This window comes from Arvicola amphibius, chromosome 7, assembly GCF_903992535.2.
Source record: "Arvicola amphibius chromosome 7, mArvAmp1.2, whole genome shotgun sequence".
In the NCBI taxonomy this organism is placed as follows: domain Eukaryota; kingdom Metazoa; phylum Chordata; class Mammalia; order Rodentia; family Cricetidae; genus Arvicola; species Arvicola amphibius.
This window is the reverse complement of record NC_052053.1, coordinates 15,023,460-15,047,069: the sequence shown is the minus strand read 5'-3', so window position 1 is coordinate 15,047,069 and position 23,610 is coordinate 15,023,460. Positions and strand designations below refer to the sequence as shown.

At 42.6% G+C, this 23,610-nt stretch overlaps 1 protein-coding gene across 3 annotated transcripts; it reads left to right on the top strand.

The window, feature by feature from the left end:
* The first annotated feature begins 870 nt into the window (after window positions 1-870).
* On the top strand, window positions 871-22,478 carry Dhrs9 (dehydrogenase/reductase 9). Of its 3 annotated transcripts, none has more exons than XM_038337467.1 (5): window positions 871-993; window positions 12,103-12,479; window positions 13,613-13,871; window positions 17,405-17,568; window positions 21,413-22,478. In XM_038337467.1, the coding sequence occupies exons 2-5, from the start codon at window positions 12,161-12,163 to the stop codon at window positions 21,634-21,636; spliced, it is 966 nt and encodes a 321-aa protein (XP_038193395.1). In that variant the 5' UTR covers window positions 871-993; window positions 12,103-12,160; the 3' UTR covers window positions 21,637-22,478. The 3 variants fall into 3 exon arrangements, with proteins under 3 accessions (XP_038193395.1, XP_038193396.1, XP_038193394.1); XM_038337468.1 differs by lacking the exon at window positions 871-993 and adding an exon at window positions 10,787-10,856; XM_038337466.1 differs by lacking the exon at window positions 871-993 and adding an exon at window positions 10,796-10,971.
* The last annotated feature ends 1,132 nt before the right edge of the window (window positions 22,479-23,610 follow it).

Below are 23,610 nucleotides of genomic sequence, written 5' to 3'. Positions count from 1 at the left end.
GCTGCATGTTTGTGCCTTTACTCTGTCTTGTGCAGTTATTAAAGAGAAAGAAATATACCCTGGCATATGATGGGTACCCCAAATACTTATCTGGATAAATTTTTGTTGTTGTGGATGAAATAGGAACCCCATTTATTTAATGCCAAAGGCAAAGCCATTTCTAGACTCCACTAGAGGGATGGCTCTTTCATTCACTAGTAAACAGTACCTACTTTTCAAGAAGCAACAGAGAGCGGAGGAAGCCGGAGGAATGCAGCATGAAATTAGAAGTAAAACTTCGGGGCGCCTTTGCCTGCCTGTACAAAGGCGTGCAGGGAGGTTTGGCAAGCTGGCCGGAAGGTGGGCGGCACCTCATCCTCCACCCCTTACAACCCCAGCTGGCACCAAGAAGTGCCAGGCCTGCTGGCAGAAGGATTTGAAAAGGCCAGCTAGGGGTGGGAGGGGCAAGTCTTTCCCATTTTCACTTCCAGAAACCCTATCAAGATATCTTGTCATACCTTAAAACACAAATTAGAAACCACAAATTATTCCCAAACCATGCTTCCTTGACATTTGTTATGTTGATCTTCTTGCTGATAAATGTTTAAAAAAGGAGGGGGGATTGATCCATTTGATGCACCTGGCCGTTTATAAGGTGCTTCTTTATTTATGGTTTCAGGTGCCTCTTTTGATCAAGAGAGTGTAAGTCATTTCTCTAGCTAGTTACATCTCGTTTATCAAAGACCCTGATGGTTCCTTTGGAAACCTGTGACCTGCAGTCTCTCCGCCCTCCGTCCACTGAGGAGAGACTTAGTCATCACTTGGTGTTGCAATGGGTGTGACTCACAGAGAAATAGAGAAGACTTCACACATGCAGGTCTCAGAGCTGCGGCAGAAGCCCAGGCACCTTGAGAGGATCAGCTTGCTCAGGGCGGCACTTCCTTCTCCTGGGTACAGCAGGAAGGTGGCAATCAGCTGAGTGAGCCTCCAGCAGCTTCTGCACCCCTCGGCGAGGTAACTGGTGGCTGTTTGGTCTCTTTGCTTAACCATCTCAACCTGAACTGGCTTTGATGTTCCCTGCTTTTACAGGATGAATCAAGTAGTCTTTCAGCTGTAGTCAACTGTTTTGTTTGTTGATTTGTTTGTTTGTTTTAATATAGTATGAGATTGATGGGTACAGAGCCCATTACATAAAGAAATGATCTCAGTGTGACCCAGGAGCCTGACTGAAATTCTTCCAGGACTTGGGACTCTGACTATCTTGTAGCATCCTGAAGTTGCAACTAAATACGCTGTCTCTCTCCCTCTCTCCCTTCCTTCCTATTTGACACCTTCTGTGACACTTGGGAATCCTGAGATATTGGAGAGTTCAGAGATCCAAAAGTTGTATGAGCATCTTAACAGAGTGCCTCAAGGGTGGTACAGTTTATTGCCAACCATGGCCTGCTATGTTTCTCTCCCTGCTTTCCCATGAGCTATCATTGTTATCCGTTTCCATGGGCACACATAGACGAACACTAAACTGGAAGAGAAAAAATATTGGGAATGAAGAAAGGATGTTTCTAAGGTGCATGCAAACCCTAATCCTGGGTAAAATAAACAAAACAAAACTCTGCTCAGACAGTCACTCCACATTTTGTGATAAAATAACTTTGTATTTCAAATGCTCCCTCCCTACCATGCACAATTAATTTTTTGGCAGGTGGGGCCAATAACTCTGTAAAGCCCCATGACACTCTCCACCCAGAGCTGGGGGTTGGCCTTTACTTATCTTAGTGTCACTTGGCACATATTAGATACTCTGGAATGTCCTTGGCCAGATGAGGACGACATGAGAAAGAAAGGCTCCTTTGTGGCCATTGTACTGCATACTTTCACATTGGAAACGGTGCCCAATTTTTTTGAATAAATCTCAGGGTTTAAATACAAGGAAAGTTTGTTGCTTCCTACACATTTCACGAATGTCACTTTCCCAAGGGACAGAATTTTAAGCCACTAACATTTTCACAGTTAGTAGAGCTAACTGTGGCTGAAGGAAGTGCCCTGAGGATTTGGAAAAGCTCGCTGCGTTGATCCACACATCCATTCTCTTCTCAACTCTCTTTGAAGTTTTGTGACCAGAAACTATAATCACATACAGTGTACAATCCCTTCCAGCTAGCAGTTACTATCTTGTGGCCATAACTTTAAAAACTATAGATTAGTCAATGATTCATAATGCTCTATTCCAATAAGGAGGCACACAGACAAAAGAATCAATGTAGGAGGGCCTGGGGTGACCAATATTGATTAGCAAAGATGCATAGAAAATTGCTTTAATTTAAGATGTTTTCCCGAGACCTGAGTGTGTCTGTACACCTGGGGAGGTAGGACAGCCCCTGTGTGAAGCTGCTGAGGACGCATGCATGGCCTGCTCCCACCACACACTGGGCGTGGAGCTGTACCCTCCGCCTTCCCACAGGGATTCTGGTAGAGGAAGCTTTGCTTCCTCCAGTGACGGGATGGAGCTCACCATTCCAGGATGCCGAGCCCCACCTCGGCATCTTGGCTGCGTCATCATCGTGGTCAGTATGGTTTTCACCAGATTCTCAACAAATCAAGTGCGTGGAGGGGTTATTGGCTTTATTTTTTTAATTTCTTTCAAATTTTTCAGGTGCCTGACTTTTATCTTCTTCTACGAGCAAGTATGCTTCCTTAGGTGTGTGAACCGGGCTATATCATCAGGCTCTTGGCTTCCTTTTCCTTGGAGAAAAGCACATTAGATGTACCTGGGGTTAAAGAAGAAGAATTTTTACTTCGCTGAAAATGCAAAAATAGAAATGAGTTCTGGGTGATGAGCCATATATGCAATATCTAAATATAAGAAGCACATGTGTTCCACTATAGTCATTATTAAGCACACTGCATAAGAAAAGTCATGAAATCCTTCAGACAGCCATCTAGATAATGCTTTCTATTTGATGCATTTTGGCAAAGCAGCTCATCTGCTGGTCCAGAGACTGCAACAAATTTAACGTAAATAAAGATTTAATAAACTCCCAGTGTTTTCTGAAAGAAAATCTTCGGTGGAATTATGTGGACATAAAATGAACTGGTCCAGGAGGAACCCTTTAGAAAGAGTTTTACTGTCTAACAAGGACTTGGACCTGTGTCTCTGAACAAGAAGGCTGCTCCCTACTCATTGTCTATTGCAACAGCTCCTTTACCGATTTCCTATCAGCAGAGGAAGGCAACTATTAGAAGTCAAATCAAAGGAGTTTATTTTAAGTCTCTTACTGAGAAACCCAGGAAGAGAAGCCAGAAAGCAGAAGTGGGAACCGCCGTGGAGCAGAGCATTTTCTGACAGCTGCTGCCACATTAACTTAACTCTATTATGTCCTACGTTAACTTAACTCTATTATGTCCAATGAAGACAATAATCAGTCTCCTCCCATGGTTCCTTCTGAATCTCTGCTGTATGACAGAGAATTTCTGACAAACGTTTTCATTCTTCCTAGTGACTGACAATGTGTTCATTCCCCTCCCCCACAGCTCTTCCCTCTCCTCTTATACAGTTTAAGATCCCAAGGAGAAAGGTATCTTTTAGCAAACATTCTAATTTGTGATATTCAGTCTAACTCCAAAATAGCATGACGGTTAAATGAAATACATATGTTGAGATTTATGAGATATGATCCTTAACCTTTTCATTGTATGAATTGGAAGTGGGGACATTGCACGATTGCCCCTGTCATTCTCTTCCTTTGTCCCAGAGGTCAGCAGTCTCAGAAGTCAGTCTAAGTAGCATCAGCCAGGAGGCAGAGTGGATCACTTCCGTCTCTTCCTTCTGTTCTTCCTCTTGCTCCTCTGCCTAAGGTCACACAGCACACACAGCACAGAGGTGGAGAAGAGGGTACACAGTCTAGATGCCAGAGCCCAGTGGGAATGAATGCGGCCCAGGAAGGACCAGAGGGGTCTGTCTCAGCATCACCCCAGAATCGTAGCTTGCACCTTGAACCAATTAGCCTGCATATCTGAATTTACCTCTTTTCTCTAGGATTTTCTTTATTCAGCTTGGGGTTTTCTGAGGCAGGCTCTTATTAATGTTGCTCAGACTGGCCTCTCCCTCCCATCTTTACCCTCCAAGTGCTGAGATTATAGGCATGAGTTACCACATCTAGGACAAAAGGGAGTAATTTTATCATGAAGTTTAAGATAAAATATTTATAGGTATAGGCAACAGCAAAGAACAGGATTTCTTAAGCTTTTACCAGTGTTGGCTCCTTTGTATCCAAGAAATATAGATCTATATAATCTGAGATATATAGATCCGTAAAATGGGCATACAAAGCAAACACATACTGACAGATCATAAAGAAATTTACTTTGAAACAATTCTCTTGGGTACACATAATTTTACCAATTATTGAAGATGAAAACAAATTTACATACTAATATAGGTATGCTTGGTTATTTAAAAATAAAGAACTAAGTCTTATGTAAATATTTGGTACTATAGAACCTAGCATCTTCAATGTTTTTCAGAGTTGACTGATACTTTGATTTTTGATTAAGAATGCAGAGAATGTCATTTGACATAAATATGTAGTGCAAAGTAGAAACTTGTTTAAGGCCATTTCAGAATTTTTGAAAATTTTGTCCTAGCCCCAAGCCCAAATTCATTTAATATTTTTTTAAAATGAAACTCAAGTCAGCAACTTAAACTTTTAAAAGGATTTTCTTTATATATATATATATATATATGTATATATATATATATGTAAAGTGTGTGTGTGTGTGTGTGTGTGTGTGTGTGTGTTCGTTCCTGAGTGTACACATGAATACCTGGTACTTTTGGAAGCCAAAAGAAGGTGCCAGATCATCTGGAAGTTGTGTGCCACTATCTGAGTGCTGAGACCAAAGCTTCATCCTCTACAAGAGCAGCAAATGCTCTTATCCACGGAGCCACGTCTCTGTCCCTCCAAATAGTCTACTACAATACAATCCAAAGACATATCAATGTGATGTTTACATGAGGAAGATTGACTGTAAAAAAATATTGTTTGTGCTTTAAAGAACAAAAAAATCTACATAGACTGAAAATTCTGCACATCTTCACATTCAATCGTCTTGAATCGGAGCCTAGGTGTTTTGGGCAGCGTTGGCTGGCATCACACACACCAGACAAAGTGTACGAGCTGTGTGTTTAGGTCCAGAGCTGCAGTAAAGACATTCGGTGCAGCAGGGACAAGCGCTGCCCGAACAACCTTGGATCCATTATGCTTGGTTTTGAAATACTTTTTAGCCATTGCACATTCAAAACCTTTTTATTGTTGTTGATTTTTTTAATCCCACATTTAGTTACATGGCCTACATCCATGGTTCAAAAAACTGCAGCATTCAGTCACCAATAGCTGTTCCTCACGCTTGTTCCTGACTTTATGAACCAGAAATCTGACGGTGGATTTGCTAGGAGCATTTGTCGAACTCTGTCTAGAGGATCAGTTTGCTACCCAGAGCAAGCTGTCAGGGCCCCAACCGCAAAGGCGCAATCAGAGTCCAGGCCTCCCGAATGTGAGTGCTAGTGTGGTCACTTCTACACCTACAAATGGTATTTTATATAATTTGATCTTTTCGGTGCCTTCTATCCTCATATTAAGAAAAGTAGATATTTTTTAAATTGCAAAGTTAGTGCTTGCCAAAGCAGGAGACGAGCGATTTTGTAAGGAATTAAACCTCTCTGTTGAAGTCACAAAATCATAAATACTCATCACGGAAACCTCACGAAGAAAGCAATGGCCGGATTTCCAGATAAGCTGTCCTGGATCCAGTGACACTCGGAACCTCTGTGTCAGTGGTTCTCAAGTGTGAGCAATTTTGTCCCCTAAGGGACATCTCTTTACCAGAAGTGTTACTGACAGTCAGTGGGTAGAAGCCAGGGATGTTGCTAAACATGCTGAAATATGCTAGCCAGACTTCACATTGTTAATTATGGAGTCCAAAAACTATCAAAAGGACTGCAATTGGACAGTCCCAGCAACAGACAGAGCGGCCCTTACAGGCAGGAAAGATGGCTGGTTCTTCCCATGTAACAGACGTTAAACTACATTAGTTCACCAGGTTCTCTTGGACAAAAATAGCCTATCGCTGCTCTACCCCTGGGAAAGGCCCAGGGAAGATAAGTGAGTTGCTCTAAGTCCTCTGAGGTCTGAACTCCTGAACGCTGCTCTAATGCTAGGGGCCAGGGGATCCGCACTCTTAGTTAACAGTTTATTGTGAGATAAATCGAAAGACATAGCTGGTAAACAACGAAAGCAACTGAGGTCGGTTCCTTCCTGCTAAATTGCTGGCACTGGGGAACAGCAGGGAAATGAGCAGTTGGTGGAGAGGGGCTGAGGCGGTCCTGTCAGCTGTGGTTACTCATTTACTTCTCAGGTGAACTGATTGACTGACTGTCAATCCCTCTCTCTACCCAGGTCATGGTCCTGAAAGCCCTGACCTGGGACTCTTGTTCACAGAGAGTTTCTTGGCTAAAGGGGTCAAAAATATGTGCTGGGTTGTTACTGACCTGGTCCAATGACCTAGAAGAATGCAAAATGCAGAGAGATGAAGAACTAACATTTTTAGACAATAATAAGGACAGACTTCACAAATCAACATTTCTCAAGCAGTGTTAGGTGTCCCAAGGATTCAAGTTACTGACTGGGACACCAGCTTCTGTGATGACCTTCAGCCCAGAGGGCGCACAATGACAGTACATTATTATAGCCTGCGTCCTTAATGACTAAAAAGTTCCCCTCTGCTTCTTGTCACCAAGGAAAACGGTTTGTTTAGGGAGGAGGTTGAGTGGGAAGTGGAGAGGATGAGGCCAAGAAAGAGTTGCTTAGGTTTGAGTTTTTGTTTTCCTCCAGCGACAGTAAAAACAGGCTTTCCAAAGAGGACAGAAGGCAGGTAGCCTAGTATCCCAGGTCTCTCCAAAGTCCTGGCATTTTTTTTTTTTTTTTTTATCTAGAACCCCAAAGCAGTTCAATGAAGTCTTTATGGGGGAGGGGCTTCATGTTTCTTTACCAGACTTTGACTTTTTCGTTTCAAAGTGTTGTCGTTCATGGGTCATTCATAAAGGGGAGCTTGACTCCAGGGCCCCCTCACCCGTGGGCATCCAAATCTGGATTCTCTAATCTCTTGTAGAAAATGTCACAGTGTTTGTATAGGAGTTGCGCTCCCGTCTGTACACTTTACATCACCTAGAGACTGTTTGTAATACCTAGTGTGAATGCTGTGTTGTTCAGGGGATGAGACTAACACAAAAGTCTGTGTGTTCAACAGAGATCCAGTTTATAAAGTGACTCAAATCTGCAGTTGGTTGTGTCTGTGGGTGTAAATTCACATAAACAGAAAAGTTAAAAGCATGGTACAATCTAGAGTCTCTAAACATTAACATTTTACCACGTTTTTATTCTCACTGTTATATAAACATATAAGGTTTTGTTCATTTATACTTATTATTCTCTGAACTTTGTGGGTTTTTACTGTATTTTGTTTGTTTTGTTTTGTTTTTGAGACAAGGTCTTACTATATAGCTCTGGCTGGCTTGGACCATGTATACAAGGCTGGCCTTAAACTCATAGAGACCATCCTGTGTTCACGCAGGCTGAACTTTTTAAAAAGCAAGTTGAAGACATCCTGCACTGTAGTCTTTGGGTAGGTCTATATAAATTATCAAAAAAGCAGGACATTTTTCTACAGTGTAATTTTCAAAGTAACATTTATCAACTTTATAGATTCTTTTTAGGGGTTACTAGCTGGTGTAGTAAGGCTCTTTCTGAGAAAGGGAGAATGCTCACCAGCCTGCCATTCCAAGTGGCCTTTAGCTGTCTTGTCTCTTTGGCATCATTAGTCCCTTTACCCCTTTGTGACCGGTGTTCTGAAGAGCATGGGGCACACATTCTTCAGAAAGAAGCTTTTCCAGGTATGATTATCTCGGATTTGTGCAGAGATCTCTGTTTGTCCTTGCTAGTGTCAACCAGGGGCAAATGATGTAGGTTTGCTCCGTGACGAAGAATACCCACGTATATATCACTTTGCTAACGTGAGCTCTCAGATTTCTTCGCTGTGAAGTCGCTGCTGTTCTTTTTACTTAGTAATTGTCATTGGGGAACATCCTTTTAGATTCCATACTGTCGTTCTAACAACCATTGAGAAGTCTTGCCTACAACAATTGTTGCTATGTCAGTAGCTAATATTGACTTAGCAAGGCCTTAGCACTCTTTGGGAGTGTAAAACCTCTCCACCAAAGGGAGTCGCTCACTTTCTCAGTCAAGTCATTTGAAGTTCGAGGATTTTCTGTTATCTAGTTATGGTGAAGGCATGGATTTTGTGTGATTTTTCTTGTTCTTGTTGAAATATATGTATTTGGGGTGAAGATACTAGAAATTTTTCATTTCTGTTACTGTCATAACCGTGGCTGTCCATAAGTGTAAAAACGTTTTAATGGATGAATTAAAATATGTAGATTTTTAAAGGAAGCCTGCTATGCTGAGATACATCAAAGATATTTAGAAGTTGTTTTTTATTAACACATTAATAGTACCATGAAAGCAAGAATAATAATCATGTCTTTAATCCCCCCTCATTCCAGAGGCAGAGGCAGGCAGATCTCTGTGAGTTCAAGGCCAGCCTGGTCTACAGAGCTAGTTCCAGCACAGCCAGCACCACACAGAGAAGCCCTGTCTTGGAAAACAAAAGCAAAACAGAAAAAGAAACAGAACCTTGTCTATAATAGATAATAAGGGCTCAGGCACCGCAAACGCTGCTGAAGTGTGCTGCTGGTTTCATAACTGAAAGACGTGTTGTTTCAGTAACAACCTAGAAAACAATAGAGAGATTCTATTCTGTCTAAGTGGATCATGCCTTAAGTTCTAAGCGCAGACTATCTCCAAGTTAGGAACCCCAAGGTGCTTTCATTGATCTCCAAACCTCCATCCACCCTAATTCAAGCCTCTTGCATCTGGTCACTCATCATCACAGGAATAGCACCCATCTTCCTCATGGCCTCTGGGGCTCCTGGTCCCCCTGGGAACTCGCCAGTCATCATATGTGAACAGAGGAGGGCACGAGGGGAGACGATGGAAGGAACACTGCTTCGTGTGTCAGAGGTTGTTCTGGCCCAAAGACTTTTAGCCTAGCATCTTAGCACCCATGCTGAGGTGCCTGTGTTGACTCTTATCAGCTCAGCTTGGACGCTGCTCAGCCCCAGCTACCAGAGAATCAGGGTTTCCTGTTCTCTCAAATGGGAAGGGTACTGTGCTCCAGGCCGCAATAGCTTTTGCAAACACCTTGTATCTGTGAGCCTGTTTTATCTTCTATAAGTGACCCAGATAATATGTTTTCCACGAGACTAGAAATAAAACCAGCTGAGACTGTGTGCAACTCTCCAGTGGAGCGGCCTTTGCCAACGTGGGTGGTAGGATCTTACTTTTTACTCCTCTCTATTCTGCCCCTGGCAAAGTCGACAGCAGAAGTCACATCCTCTATTGGAGGAACATTAAATCCCACAATTGTTTTGCTTTCCTCAAATAATCTCTCTGGACATTTGATTTACGGTGAAATTAGACATTTCAATATTCAGTGACTATCAACCGCAGGCTTAAACAAAACACTATAACTAATTGGATTTACGAACATGAAATGTCATTAAAAATATCTAAATATGTCATTTTATGAGTGCTTTCTGTATCTCCCCATAATTATACATTTTAAATTACTATGTATTTGAGAAGCAGAAGCCCTGCTGCATGGACATTTGTATGCAACAAATCAATTCCTACACAAAAAAAGGTTTGGGGAAACTAAACCAAAGTATTAAGTAATTTAAAAGCCTGTTTTTAAACATCTATAACTGTACCATGAGCCAGCTACATCCCCATGACTCCCATATTTTGATATTTCTCATTGGTTTAATATTGGTCAGTAGATTTTTTTATCTCTTTCTTTATAAGTCTTTTAGGGGAAAAAAGATGAAAACAGCTCATTTTTTTCCTTAAGAAGTAAAGAAGATACACTGAATTATTTTTCATCTTTAATATGCTATTGCTTATACAGTGGTAGAAATTAAGTACACGTTTATGTATTTAAAATCCCATTTATATATTTGTTTATAGACACATTTATTTATCAAAGTACTGAGTCACATGTAATAACCATTGCTTTAAAGGGGACATTAAAGAGAAAAAGAAAAGAAGAAATTTCTTAATAACCAAAAGTAGGCATGATTCTGGAGGCGTCCACAGTCTGCACTTTGGTCCGTGCCTATTGGTGTTCTTCTGTGAAGTATTCCAGGCCCGCGTGAGTCTTAGGGAGAAAGAATCAAGGACAAAGACACCGTCTGGGGCTGGAGAGATGGCTCAGCAGTTAAGAGCCTATACTGCTCTCGCAGAGGGCCCAGGCTCTGTTTTCAACACCCACGTTAGGCTGCCGGCAACCACCTGTTACAACAGCTTCAAGGGATCCCATCATCTCTTCTGGCCTCTGCAGGCACCTGCACTCCAGTGCACATATCACTCCACACACACACACACACACACACACACACACACGAGTACATAATTTTTAAAATATCTCGAAGAATAAAACTAAACACACTGTGTTGACCTGGCAGGGAACTTTCCAGGCCTGCAGGCTATGGGGAAAGAGAGGGCTCTTTCCAAAGGTGATGTTCTCTCTGGCTGGCTGCCCTACATTGACTTAGGAATTAACACAGTGTTCCTGTGTGGAGAGGGAGCTGACCTTTTCCCCTGTTTCCCCTTGCCAGAAATTAGACGGGCAGGGCCTCCATGACTTCAGACCTGAAGCAGCCAGACTTCCTCCTACTGGGTGGAGTGCCACTCCACAGGTCCACAGTAAGCGTGCTGAGGGGGAGCAGAGGCCCAAGTCCCTGTGGAAGGGTACAGGAAACCCGTCTCTTGCTTGCACAGCAAAAATGATATTCCTGTTGGCTCTGTGCTGGATAGTTTGGTCAGTTTTACCGGAAAAAACGGTTTCATTTTGTCCCGTTTATACATTCCTTTATTTTTTCTATAAGAGGTTAGTGTTGAAGAGAGAATTTAAAGATTTGAGATACCAGACATTCATCTCCCACCCGGCTCTTACTTACTGGACTCTCTCACTTCATTCTCCCCTAGCAATACTCTCTGAGCCAGGTGGGAGGGGGACTCGAACTCACTTACAATAAGAACTAGAAACCAAACCAGAAATACTTTCTTAGTGACAGCTGCACTAATGTTCTCCTCTCCTGGATTCTGAAAATAACTGGGAGTCTGGCAGGACAAGAAGACTGAGCTAAGTACAGCGGTTCTCAATCTGTGGGTCATGACCCTTTTCTGGGGGCTTAAATGGCCTTGTCACAGGGGTCACCTAAAACTGCCGGAAACATGGATCTTTACATTATGATTCATTACAGTAGCAAAATTACAGTTATGAAGTAGCAATGAAAGTAATTGTTGGGTGTCACCACAGTGTGAGGAACTGTATTTTTTTTTTTTTTTTTTTTTTTTTGGTTTTTCGAGACAGGGTTTCTCTGTGGCTTTGGAGCCTGTCCTGGAACTAGCTCTTGTAGACCAGGCTGGCCTCGAACTCACAGAGATCCGTCTGCCTCTGCCTCCCGAGTGCTGGGATTAAAGGCGTACGCCACCACCGCCGGCGTGAGGAACTGTATTAAAGGCCCCAGCCTGCGGAAGGCCGAGAACTGCTCCTCTAGGGGACTTTGATCCTGGTTTGCTCTCCAGTTTCACTGAGTGATGAGATCTAAGGTTTTACTGTGAAATTCTGTCTCTCAGATGGATGAGTTCATGTGGGAGATTAATGTCCCTCCTCTGTGCAACTCTGGTGGTTCCTTCTGCCCCGTGACTGTGCCGGCTTTGCTTCCACTCCATTTCTTTCCATCTGGATTTTTCTAAATTCTGCCTGGTTGGCTTTGGCACGATCTTAAAAAAGCCGTATGTGACGTAAATGACTTGCGTTTTCCAACAAGCAACCGGATAACCATTGTAGTATCTATTTGTCTACTCAAGTTCTTGGAAGTAGCTCACATTCGTCAACATGGGATTGTTCTAATTTGCATTTTTCTTTCTAATTTTGAACATCCAGGACACCGTCCTTTCTTGTTCATGAGAGAAGTATCCCTGTCACGTATAGGAGAAAGAAAATGTTGGTGTTGTTTTGGGCGCTGGCCCTCCTTGTCCTCTGCGCTTTGCTGTGGAATTACAAAGGACAACTGAAGATAGCAGACGTGGCCGACAAGTACATTTTCATCACTGGTTGTGACACAGGCTTTGGGAACTTAGCAGCCAGGACTTTTGATAAAAAGGGGCTCCGTGTCATTGCTGCCTGCCTGACTGAGTCAGGAGCGACTGCTTTGAAGGCAAAAACCTCAGACAAACTTCACACGGTGCTTCTGGATGTCACCGACCCTGAGAATGTTAAGAAGACTGCCCAGTGGGTGAAGAGCCATGTAGGGGAAAAAGGTAAGAGAAGAGATCTGTGGGATGGGGCGGTTGGGAGATGGGGAAGTAACTAAAGCAAAATAAAATGAGTCTTAAATGGCTTTTCAAGAAAATGTCTCCGAAGGCAATTTCTTCATCTCCACAGAGCTCCTAAGTAATCCCAGTGTGTGTGAGATGTGTCCCCGACAGACTGCCTAGAGTCCCAGCAGGTGACTCTAGAACAGAAGTGAACGCCCTACCTGTTCCTGACCTTCTCCAGCAACATCTCAGCAGAGGGAGTTGAGGCTCAAGTCTATAAGAGAATATGGAGTCAGCCTCCAGATCACCACTTGGATTACCTGGGACCCACACCTCCACAGATGGGTTCTAGAGTGCAGACATCTTTAGTGGTTGGGAGAACAGGACCTAGGGCTGTGAGGATAAGGGTCTTAAGGAGTCCAGCTGACCCAATGAGCTGTAGACACTCCCTCTGCTTTAGATTTCGTTAGATAACTGCACCTAAGCTGGGAGAGTTTTGCCAGCTTTGAATAATAAAATATTCTCATAGAAGAAGATATCAGGGTTCATAATAGAGAAAAACAAATGTGTGTGCTTCAGTAACCTCTTTAGCTCTAAGCCTCTGAACCTCAAATGCTGAAAAGCATTTTAGCAAAGCCTCCAGACAAATTCCAGTGCCTGAATTCCAACACCTTCAACAATACTACGTATTTCCAATCAAGAAACAGCCGAGTGGATGACTTGTTTTTCTAGCAAATTTCAGCATAAAGTGGGTTCGTATCACTTCTCTATCCATGCAGAATATTTTATAAATACACACTGACTGCACCATCTTGCTAGGCAGGGAAACAGACTAATTTTCTCTACGTCTGAGATGAGAAATCAGAAAGTCTGCCTTCAAAAAGCATAAACAGTATGACACTTGGAACCAGAAATAGAATAGTGAGACTGAATTCCAGTAGCTGAGCATGAGCATTTCAACTTAGTCTCTCACTCTGTCAGCTACCACTTCCCCGAAACGCGAAAACATCTCAAAGCAGGAATGACTACAAAAAGCAAATCACACCATTGTATAAAGAAAGAACTGTATTTCCATCAGAGAGGCCCATGAAAACGACATCTTCCACGGTGTCTCCTTTACTCCCTCCCTGCTCCAGGTCTGTGGGGTCTGATCAATAATGCTGGTGTCCTGGGCGTGCTGGCTCCCACTGACTGGCTGACGGTGAACGACTACAGAGAACCTATTGAAGTTAACCTGTTCGGACTCATCGACGTGACGCTAAATATGCTTCCGCTGCTCAAAAAAGCGCGAGGGCGCGTTATCAACGTCTCCAGCGTTGGAGGCCGGCTTGCATTTGGTGGCGGGGGCTACGCTCCATCCAAATACGCGGTAGAAGGTTTCAATGACAGCTTGAGGTAAGGTGAATTAATTGATTTATACGATAATTGCTGCTAACGCATACCGGATACTTAGTATATATGAGGTGTTCTTTCTCACTCTTTAAATATCTCCCCTTGTCCGGTGTTACACAGCTAGTAAGTGGTAGAATGGAGATTTGAACCCTGGTCTGCATTGACTCTTACTGTTTTTACTTCGTATATTATTAGTGCATGATGCCCCCAGTGGGGTGAATTTACAGTCAACAGGTCAGTTTGTCTAGTAAAGAATTGTTCAGGATTGCTCGCTCCATTGTTATTTCTGGAAGGTGCTAACAGGACAGTACCAGCTTCTGTCTCCGGCAGAAAAGCATTCGTTCTCAACCGCTTCCCAATACACTCCACTTGGGTTCTGCAGCTGTGTCCTGGGGGAGAGGCAGGGAAGGCATGCTTGATTCGTCTTACCTGGAACCAGAATTCACGACTATCAGTTCAAAGTAAGCGCTTTGTCAGTCAAGGGTCTCAAAAGCAATGACCGAACATTGAAATTATGTTAAGAGAGCTCATTTACTGAAAAAGACAATTTTTAAACATGTGGGAGATGTGGAGAGAAATCCCAAAGGATAGTAATAGGGGCTAACACCAAAGGGCATTACTATCCAAGGACTAAGGGATGAAGAGACACGGAAGTCTCTAGAACCTGGAGACACAGAGACTGACAGCTCCAGCTAAAGGATGAAATAACCAGTGCCCACACCACGTGAGGAATTATTAATCCCACTTCTTGTTCTCGCACTCCCGATTCCAATAGTCCACGTCCACCAGATGCTGGGGTGCGCTAATGCAGGGGAGCCCTCTGGGATATAGTGCAAGCAAAAGGACCAGGGAAGCAGATGGAAGAAGTTAAGTCGGTTGAGTCGTGCTGAAACAAGCAAGAGAAAAGACAAGATTGCAATGGGCTTGCCTTTCATCCCCCGACTTGCTTATTCAATTGGTATTTACTGAAGGCCTATGTTACAGTTGTGCTGCATAGCTCATAGAGAGGATAGATGACCCCGCTGAGGTTAATAGAGGCCGATAGCTCCATTCTACCCCACGATCTAGTGGCCAAGTCGGGGTCTCCTAAGAGATAAATACAATAAAATTAATTTGAAACATTAATGTAAAGTAGTATAGCCTGGAGCACGTGTTAAAGATGCTTAAGGAGTAGGGTAGTTTTTCTACAGCATCACCAGGTGTCATCTTTGGCTCAGAGTTCATCGCACTTCGAGTACCACCGTCATGGTGATCGCTCTCCGCCTCATTCCATTCTACAAAATGCAATATCATAATAAAATGCTAGTATTTAAAAGTGTATTTCAACTCGAGTGTTTGTAGACTCTGTTGTGTAGCTATACGCTGCCTTAAAGTAACCAACAGGAAGTGTTTATGTCTTTATGAACCACAGAACTGGTATTTGACACGGAATGGCACATGCAGACTAATGCAGTGACTGGTCCAGGGTGTCTTCATACACAGGGAAGGGCTGAGGGACAACAAAGAGAGGCCTGGGACTCTGAAGCTGTATTTGCTCAGCAAGCGTGTCGGTTTCATGTTGTCATAGCAACATGTAGGTCTCACAAACTTAGCAGAGTGGCCTGTCTCCTGTCTGTGTAATTTTCACAAGCACATAGGAAAGAGGTCTTCTCAAATGCCTCCTTGGAGCTGCCATCTCCCAGATCCAACAAGCATCAGTTGGTAGATGAATAAAATATAAATAGGTTGAAAAATAACCTTTAAGATTTTAATGTAATATACCTTTGAAAATCTCTCAGATTGAACTGATTGATATTGTCAGTAAATAAAATACATTTCAGATAGTGCAATAGTTTTGTTGCTAAAAGGCACAATCTGGAAAGAATTGAATTACATTTTAAGATTTCAACTAGAGCTTACAAAAATGCCTTATGGTGAGGGATGGGGATGCAGCTGAGTGGCAGAACTCTGGCCTAGCAATACAAGGTTCTGGGTTCAAGCCTCGGCATGGGTAAGATGTCTTTAAAATGAGTAATTGCCTCTCTATACATTCCTAGTGGAAATATGCATTAAAATTAGGAAACAATTATCCGTGCAATACATTGTTCAGTTGACAGGAAGAACGCACCAACAACATCTCTAAACTGTGAGTCAGTAAATACGTAGACTTGAGGCTGTCTATTGTGTTGTGAAGGGACAGCTTGCTCAGCAGCACAGGGATCGAGGTGGCATGCCAGGCATCATGATACTAGATCCTTCAGCATCCTCAGTCATGCTGCAATCCACATTCCAAAACCCAAGGGAAACCTGTCCATCCAAGCCAGTCCCTGGTCCATTTCCCCATCAGATACTTTGTGCGTGGAGAAGAAATCGTCTTAACCCAAATGCTTATCAGCTTAACAAGAACTGGATTAGTGTGGGGGTTATTCAGAGGGTTGTCCCACCCACGTCCATTTCCTGTTCCATCATTCAGCGTCACCTGACCGCCTTGAACTCCAGTTTCTTCAACTTTAAAGTGACAGGGTAGAAGAAGATGTTTGCTGCCAACACAGTCATTGTTGATTCTGTGCAAAGATGTATGAGAAACTAGTTAACAAGTAGTAAACGTTCTCCAAACAAACTTGAACGAAACAAGAACAACAAATGCCTAGCATGTGACCACATGATGCTTGCCTAGCCTGGATGACGCCCCTAGATTGGACCACAGCTCAATGAAAACATGTTTTCTTTTTCCAGAGCTGGAATTTTTTTATAATCATTAATATTGAGCACACTACTTCACATAACCTAGAATAAAGTAGTAGCTGTGTGTGCAGACCATTGTAAAAATTGTTAGAAACTCTATCTTAATCATATGCCAAAATTTACTAAGATGGTTTTAGGAAATTCAAGTCAGATATTCAAGTATCAGTTATCAAAATCAAACATTCTATCATAATACAATAGGAAGACATACTAACATGATAATAACATGCTGAGTAATGACAAGAGCAAATACCAAAAATTTTGGTTTTCAGTAATTAAAAACATCATGTTTCTTTAAGAACGGGAAACCTGGTTTGTACAGAAAAACAGCACCATCGATAGCATACTGTACTCTCAAATCCTATCTGAGTGTTTCAAGCAGCTTGCATTGATTTTGCCTGGGATAACAGCAGGTGCAGAGCAAAGAGCACAGGTTCTGTGTTCAGAAACCAAAGGCACAGTGAGATTGTCCCATGTAACATGGGTACGCACTACAGTGAACACTTCAGATTCATTACTCAAAGAATTTTGAACCAATTTTTCCTTATTGAGCATTGAACAGTCAATTACTGTTGCCAAATTCTTTACAACCCTGGCACTTAGTTACAGGATGCCATATGGGTCCTGACCCACAGTTTGAGAAACTGGGCCATTAGGTGAGGCTCAGGGAGTTTATATGATCATAAACTTCCTCCAGAATCATGTATCAGTGCCTCCAGTGATAGACAGGAATGCCAATTTTCTACTTTGGATGGAGCGCAAAAAAAAACATTTTTTTAATTAAAAAAATCCTTTGATTGTTCTTCTCGCAGGCGGGACATGAAAGCTTTCGGTGTGCATGTCTCGTGCATTGAACCAGGACTGTTCAAAACGGAACTGGCAGATCCCAAGAAGACAACTGAGAAGAAGCTAGCCATTTGGGAACACCTGTCTCCAGACATCAAACAGCAATATGGAGAAGACTACATCGAAAAAAGTGAGTTTGGGGCTGAATCCAGTGTCTTCCGGGATTCATTGTCCTGGCCCTCGTGAAGAGTCACAGACACAATGATGGGAATCTTTAATATGGGTTTTAAGCTCAGTACCACCTCTTGCTTGTTACTTAGAAACTAACAAATGCCAGGAATTATGCTAGGCATTTCTGAATTATGTCATTTATGCCTCAAAAGAAGTATTGGAGTAGTGAACAAAGGGTTTGCAAGATAAAGATTCCTTTCCAGGGGATTCAGTATCTCCTGGTCAGCTCAGATATGAAGCCAGGCCGCCTGGCTTTCAGAGTCTCATTTCTATACCTATTTCATCTTGTTACTAAACACAAGCCACTCATTGAGCATTGTTCAAGATTCTGTGGTGGTGACAATGATAGATAAGACTCAGACTGTGGTCCTTACAGTCCCCTAGAGATAACTACAAAGAGTAACCAAGTAAACACCAGACTACACGGCATCAAAAAAACAGGCCCTCTTTAGGGAGACCCAGAGAGTCAAAAGTGAAGCAGATGGTGCAGTCTCTAATTGCCCTGGAATATGTGCCAAGAAAGGGACCCAGCTGATGGAGAAGCCTTAACAGGACAAGTTTGAATAAGGCTTTAGAATCCAGGAAAGAGTTACTCGGGTGGAGGAAGCTCTCGGGGGTCAGGAACACATGGAACCAGGGGAAGAGGTAAAATGAGTCAAAAGACTGAGTCATGGGGAGAGAATCATAATCGAGATTACTCAATGATGATTTATACGGTGAACATTTACAAAGCACTCGTCATCGCTCTAGGTGCCCCCCACGCCTATTTTCATTCATTTACAATCTGGAAGCTCTATGGAGTAGATGCTGTTATGTCCTTCCTTGTATAGGAATGACATATAAATGTCAAAGACATAGAAATGACATGCCTGAAACTGCACAGCTGGATTTGAACCCAGCATAATTGTGTCGTGCATTCTTGGGCACTCCAATTAATACAAAGGAAGCAATAGAGTGAAGACTTCAGTCAAAGTTCCTCTTAGGCCCTTCCTCCCACCTCCAGTTTCCTGAACCTGTAATATTTGCTTGCTCTTCCTCCAACATCAAGCTCTTGCCTTCAGTGGAACAAGGCCCTGCCTTCCCTCCATGTCACACCTCCAAACTGTGACTCTGCCTCATCACCGGCCACGTAACACAGTCAACTATAGCGTGGTTCAAGATCAGCTGAGTGGAAACCCACGACTAAAATCAGAAACACACAGGGAAGTTTTCAAGATGATAGGCAGTCCCAGCCACCACCATCTCAATCTAATACACACACACACACACACACACACACACACCAGAAAAAGCCTCCTGAGGATTCCAGCTAGAATGCCTGATTGACAAACTTGCCCAAGAATGTCTCTCCGTAAGCTTAAAGCCATCACCATTAGAAGCTGTGCTTCTTACATTCTGACTCCAAAGGTTTTATGTAGGTCAAAGGTAAAAGACTGAGCTTAATCCTGTTAGACTTAATACTTCAGAGACAAGGTCCTTTGTTTAATAGAGTTTTCCATGTTAGATAATTAGGGTGATACCGATAATTAGCTATGACTATATCACAAAATTCCTTCCAAATATTTTCTGGCATGTAACAGTTGCACGTATTTATGAGGCATAGTGTGACGTGGATATCAATGGTAAAAACAGATCAAGGAGGCTGGTATATTGATTTTTTTGAAACATTTATCATTTCTTTGGGTTGAAAACATTCCAAATTTTCTCTACTAAGAAATATAAAAAAGCACTGAGCTCAATTTTATATTAATTTTTCATATTAATTATTTCCGAGTCAGAATTTAGAGGTGAGCCAGACTTATGTGAGCCAGACTTATAGTTCCAGAAATTTACTTGCAGACCAGAAATTTAAGATCAGCTTTCCTCATTCCCAAGCTGAACAGCAAGGTAAACTAGGCATTAACACTTACTTCCTTCTTTGAACAACTTGTGGCCACTTAACAAATAACTGTCATGTACTAGGTTCTTTGAACAATTGAGGGCCTGAGACCTAACATGGTAGGTTTTCTCCCTGAGAAGACATGGTCCAGGCATGTTTGAAAACACATGAATATCAAATGGTAGTTCTACTCTGAAGTTTTTTGTTTTGCTTTGCTTTGCTTTGTTTTTGAGAACGCCCATAGTGTGTTCTGTAATTGCTGTTTTAGCATACATTCTCAGCGACCACACACACAGGATCTCCTTCCTCCACACCCAGGTCAAACTTCACTTTTGTCTCATTACCACTCTAATGGTCCAATACGATGTCTTTCTGTGGGCTGAATTTGAGCACTAGAGCAATTCATGCGCTGTGAACAACACATTCACACACATACACACACACACACACCCTCACTGGCCCTGTTTATGTGCCGCGCACCGCGCCCCCATGTCTGCGTTCGATGCGCTTGAACCCAGTTCACGAGATTCGGGCAAGGGGCAGGAGGTTAAAAAACACAAAGACTCACACAGAGAGACAACGACAGCGGTCATCCTTGAATTCCCCAAGAACGCCCCCTTTATTGTGTTCAGGGGGCAGATTATATAGAGATAGCCACGCCCCAGCCAAACCCACCAGAAACCACTCTCCTGCCATCAGGAACTCCTGAAGGTCTCATGCTCAGGGCAGCTGTAGGCACTCAGATCAGGGGATTACAAGAAATTCAGGATCTGGGGTCTCATTGCTCCCAATATTTATGGCCTCTTGAGAAATGTCTGATTGGATTCTTTCTAAGTTTTGTGTTCTTTTTTTTTTCCTATTGAGTTGTTGGAGGTCTCTTTGTGTTTCTTCTTGGATATCAACCCTTTATCATTGTATGGTTTGCAAAGACTTTTCCCATTCCATGAGTTGTCTCTTTGTTCTTTTAGCTGCTTCCTTTATGTACCAGAGATGGTTACTCTGATGCAGTCCTGTGCATTCATCTTGGATTTTGTGATTTGTGCTATAGGATCATCTTCAAAACTTATTGCTGAGTCCAATTTTAAAAAGCTTTTTCTCTGTGCTTTATAGTTTTAGGTTCTGCTTTGAAGTCCTTGATCATCCTGAATTGACTTTTAGATTCGATATGAGATTAGGCTCCAATTTCATTCCCTTGCCTGTGGGAAGTTGTTTGTCCAACACTTTTTTTTAAAAAAAAATTAAGAATCCAGGGCTTCAAATCATCCCCAATCCTTTGTGAACATATTTGCCTTGGTGGGATCTTAGGTCGTGACTCAAACACTTCATCTGCCCGACGGCTGGGAGACTTTTCACTTCTGATTCAGGACAACACTGTGGAGGTGTTCGATGGCGTGGGTGCCCTCTGTCTTCCTATGCACACATGCATCGTCATGCACAAGAATGTGTACAGAATCATATATAACACAGTACTCTCCAGAAAGGATTAGGATTCAAAATTATGGCTTCCTAGGGACAAGGCCCTCATGGACTCTGCACAGTATCCTTCCCTACTGCCTCTAAAGAAGCAGTCCTCAAGGTCCTCAGGCCAGCAGCATTACTTGAAAGCTAGAAGAGAACACAAATGCTAAGATTCCAGGTGTACTGGCTTAGGGATTCTGTATGCAGAAACCAGAAGGCTGGGTTTTAAAAAGCCCTCTAGGAGATTCTATTGCCCACTCAAGTTTGAGATGAGACCAGCTGGCCTAAAGAAGACCTTGCAGCATCCTTTTCTGGAGGATGGAAACTCATCCCAGTGAGCCTCAATTATTAATGGCAAATTTACAATAAAAGTCCCTGCCCCGTGTCTTCCTGTTTGCACCCTAGCCTCCCACTGTGCTTCTCCTTTTCTGCCCAAGAGTAAGCATACTGTTGTCTCTTCTCACAGGTCTACACAAACTGAAAAACAGTACGTGCTCTGTCAACTTGGACCTCTCTCTAGTGGTAGAGTGCATGGACCACGCTCTAACGAGTGTCTTCCCCAAGACTCGCTACACCGCTGGAAAAGATGCCAAGACCTTTTGGATACCTCTCTCTCACATGCCATCAGTTTTACAAGACTTTTTATTGCTGAAACAGAAAGTAGAGCTGGCAAATCCCAAAGCGGTGTGACTCAATCGACCACAACGGCCTGCCCCAATCTTTGAGGCTGGCTGATTTCAAAGACTAATCATTTCAATCTCAGTCTTTACCAAACTCAACTTGGACTCATTTAGAGCATGTTTCTGTGTATAAAAGAGGGAGTTCCAGGGTCCCTTAAGTCTTCTTTGAAAATAAGGACAGAGAAGGCTTATCATGCAGTCAATCTTGACTGATACTGAAGCCTTGCCTGATTGGTGGGATGAAAGGGAAATGAAAAGACTTCTATCCAAAATATGTGTGCTGCTACCTGCCCCCTCGCTGGTTCAGTAAGCCAGAAAGTTAAGCACTGTGTTTTATCAAAATGTTCAGAGATAAGAAGCCTTTCATAAGTGAACCTGATGGCTCTGGTATCTTGTTGAGAAGGAGACACAGGCTGGAACCCACTAGGTTCTGATAAGCTTTGATAGGAACAAGAAAGCGGTCAAGCATGCTGTCGTACAGAGCACTCACTGGTACGAACTGAGAGGCCGTGAGAAACACAGGGAAGAAATGCAAACAGAAAGACAGAAAAAGACAGGGAAGGAAACGAAAGGCAGAGACTCCAACGCAAGCTCTACACTCCAGGGGGGCACAGAAGATGCACACAGAAGATGCACTAACATGGCTGCTGTGACATCATCCCGTCTGGTCCCAGTCCCAGAGGGCCCTTCACTGTTTCAGTCAGCTGCATCATGGCGGAAGTTCACCAGCACCGTTGGCTGCAGCTACTTCATGTTTCAATGGTCAAGTTCTTGGCTCCATTTCACAGCTTCAGACTCTGTGGCTTGCTGCCCTTTGACTGTCCAGATGTCCCAAGGCTGCCAAGATTTGCAGAATCCGAAGGAAACTCCTTTGCTGATCTTTCCACCTTGTTAGTCCAATTGTTCCATCTTCTGATTCTGTATTTGTTTTGCCTTTTTCTAAGACAGTTTTTTTTTATTCCTTTAAGTAGCTACAATTTGCTGTTTCTTCCAACCAAAAACTAAGTAACATGCAGTCTACCATTAAGACCAAGCCTGTCAACTGTGTTACCCATGTTAATGTGCCAGCTGCATTTCTGTTACGCCTTTGTTACTTCCTCCTCAGTTGTAACTCAGTCATCAGCTTCTCCCCAGAGAAGATTCAATGGACCGCAGTGGTCACTCTTCACCGCTTGGGTCAGAGATACTGTGAAAGAGCCTGCGGCCATAATAAGCCATCTGAGCCCCGGGGGTCACCGAATAAGCCGAGTGTTAGAAATTAATTACTAATTTCTGTAGCTGAAAGCAGGGCATGTCTAAACCATCCAGACTAAAAAGAATATCCTCCATTTAATTCATTTTTTTTTTGTTTTTTGTTTTTTGTTTTGTTTGTTTTGTTGCTTTTTTTTTTTTTTTTTTTTTTTTTTTTTTTTTTTTTTTTTGAGATAGGGTTTCTCTGTAGCTTTGGAGCCTGTCCTGGAACTAGCTTTTGTAGACCAGACTGGCCTTTTTTAAAAAAATTTATTTATTAATATCTTCAAAAACCCTGAAACATCTGTGGGGAGCTCAGCCTAGTATATATTGAGGAAAATTCCCAGGAAGCTTCTAAGAAAACTGCTCAAATTTTATCCTTCTGCATGGTATCAGTCCTAATAGTTCTTGGTAGAATAAAATATCTAGGCTCATTTACTATGTGGAGGAAATAGCCACACATCCTCAAAATGAAAAAAAACCTCCGGTATCTACAAATGATTTATATCAATTTTAATATAAGTGATCACCTCCTGAATTCTTGCATGCCAACAAGACAGTTCTGCTTTGTTTAGTTTTTAACTTATTTATTTTTATTTTACATGCATTTGCGTTTTTCTATGGGTATTGGATCCCCTGGAATCGGAGTTACAGACAGTTGTCAGCTGCCATGTGGGTGCTGGGAATTGAATCCAGGTCCTCTGGAAGAACAGTTGATGCCCTTAACCTCTGAGCCATCTCTCCAGTCTGACAA

Excerpts from the sequence above, each read along its gene's own strand:
- Dhrs9 (XM_038337466.1), top strand. The coding sequence starts at position 10,937 with ATGATATTCCTGTTGGCTCTGTGCTGGATAGTTTG. Across the intron at positions 10,972-12,102 it reads GCTCTGTGCTGGATAGTTTG|GACACCGTCCTTTCTTGTTC; the intron begins GTCAGTTTTACC and ends TTGAACATCCAG. Across the intron at positions 12,480-13,612 it reads GAGCCATGTAGGGGAAAAAG|GTCTGTGGGGTCTGATCAAT; the intron begins GTAAGAGAAGAG and ends TCCCTGCTCCAG.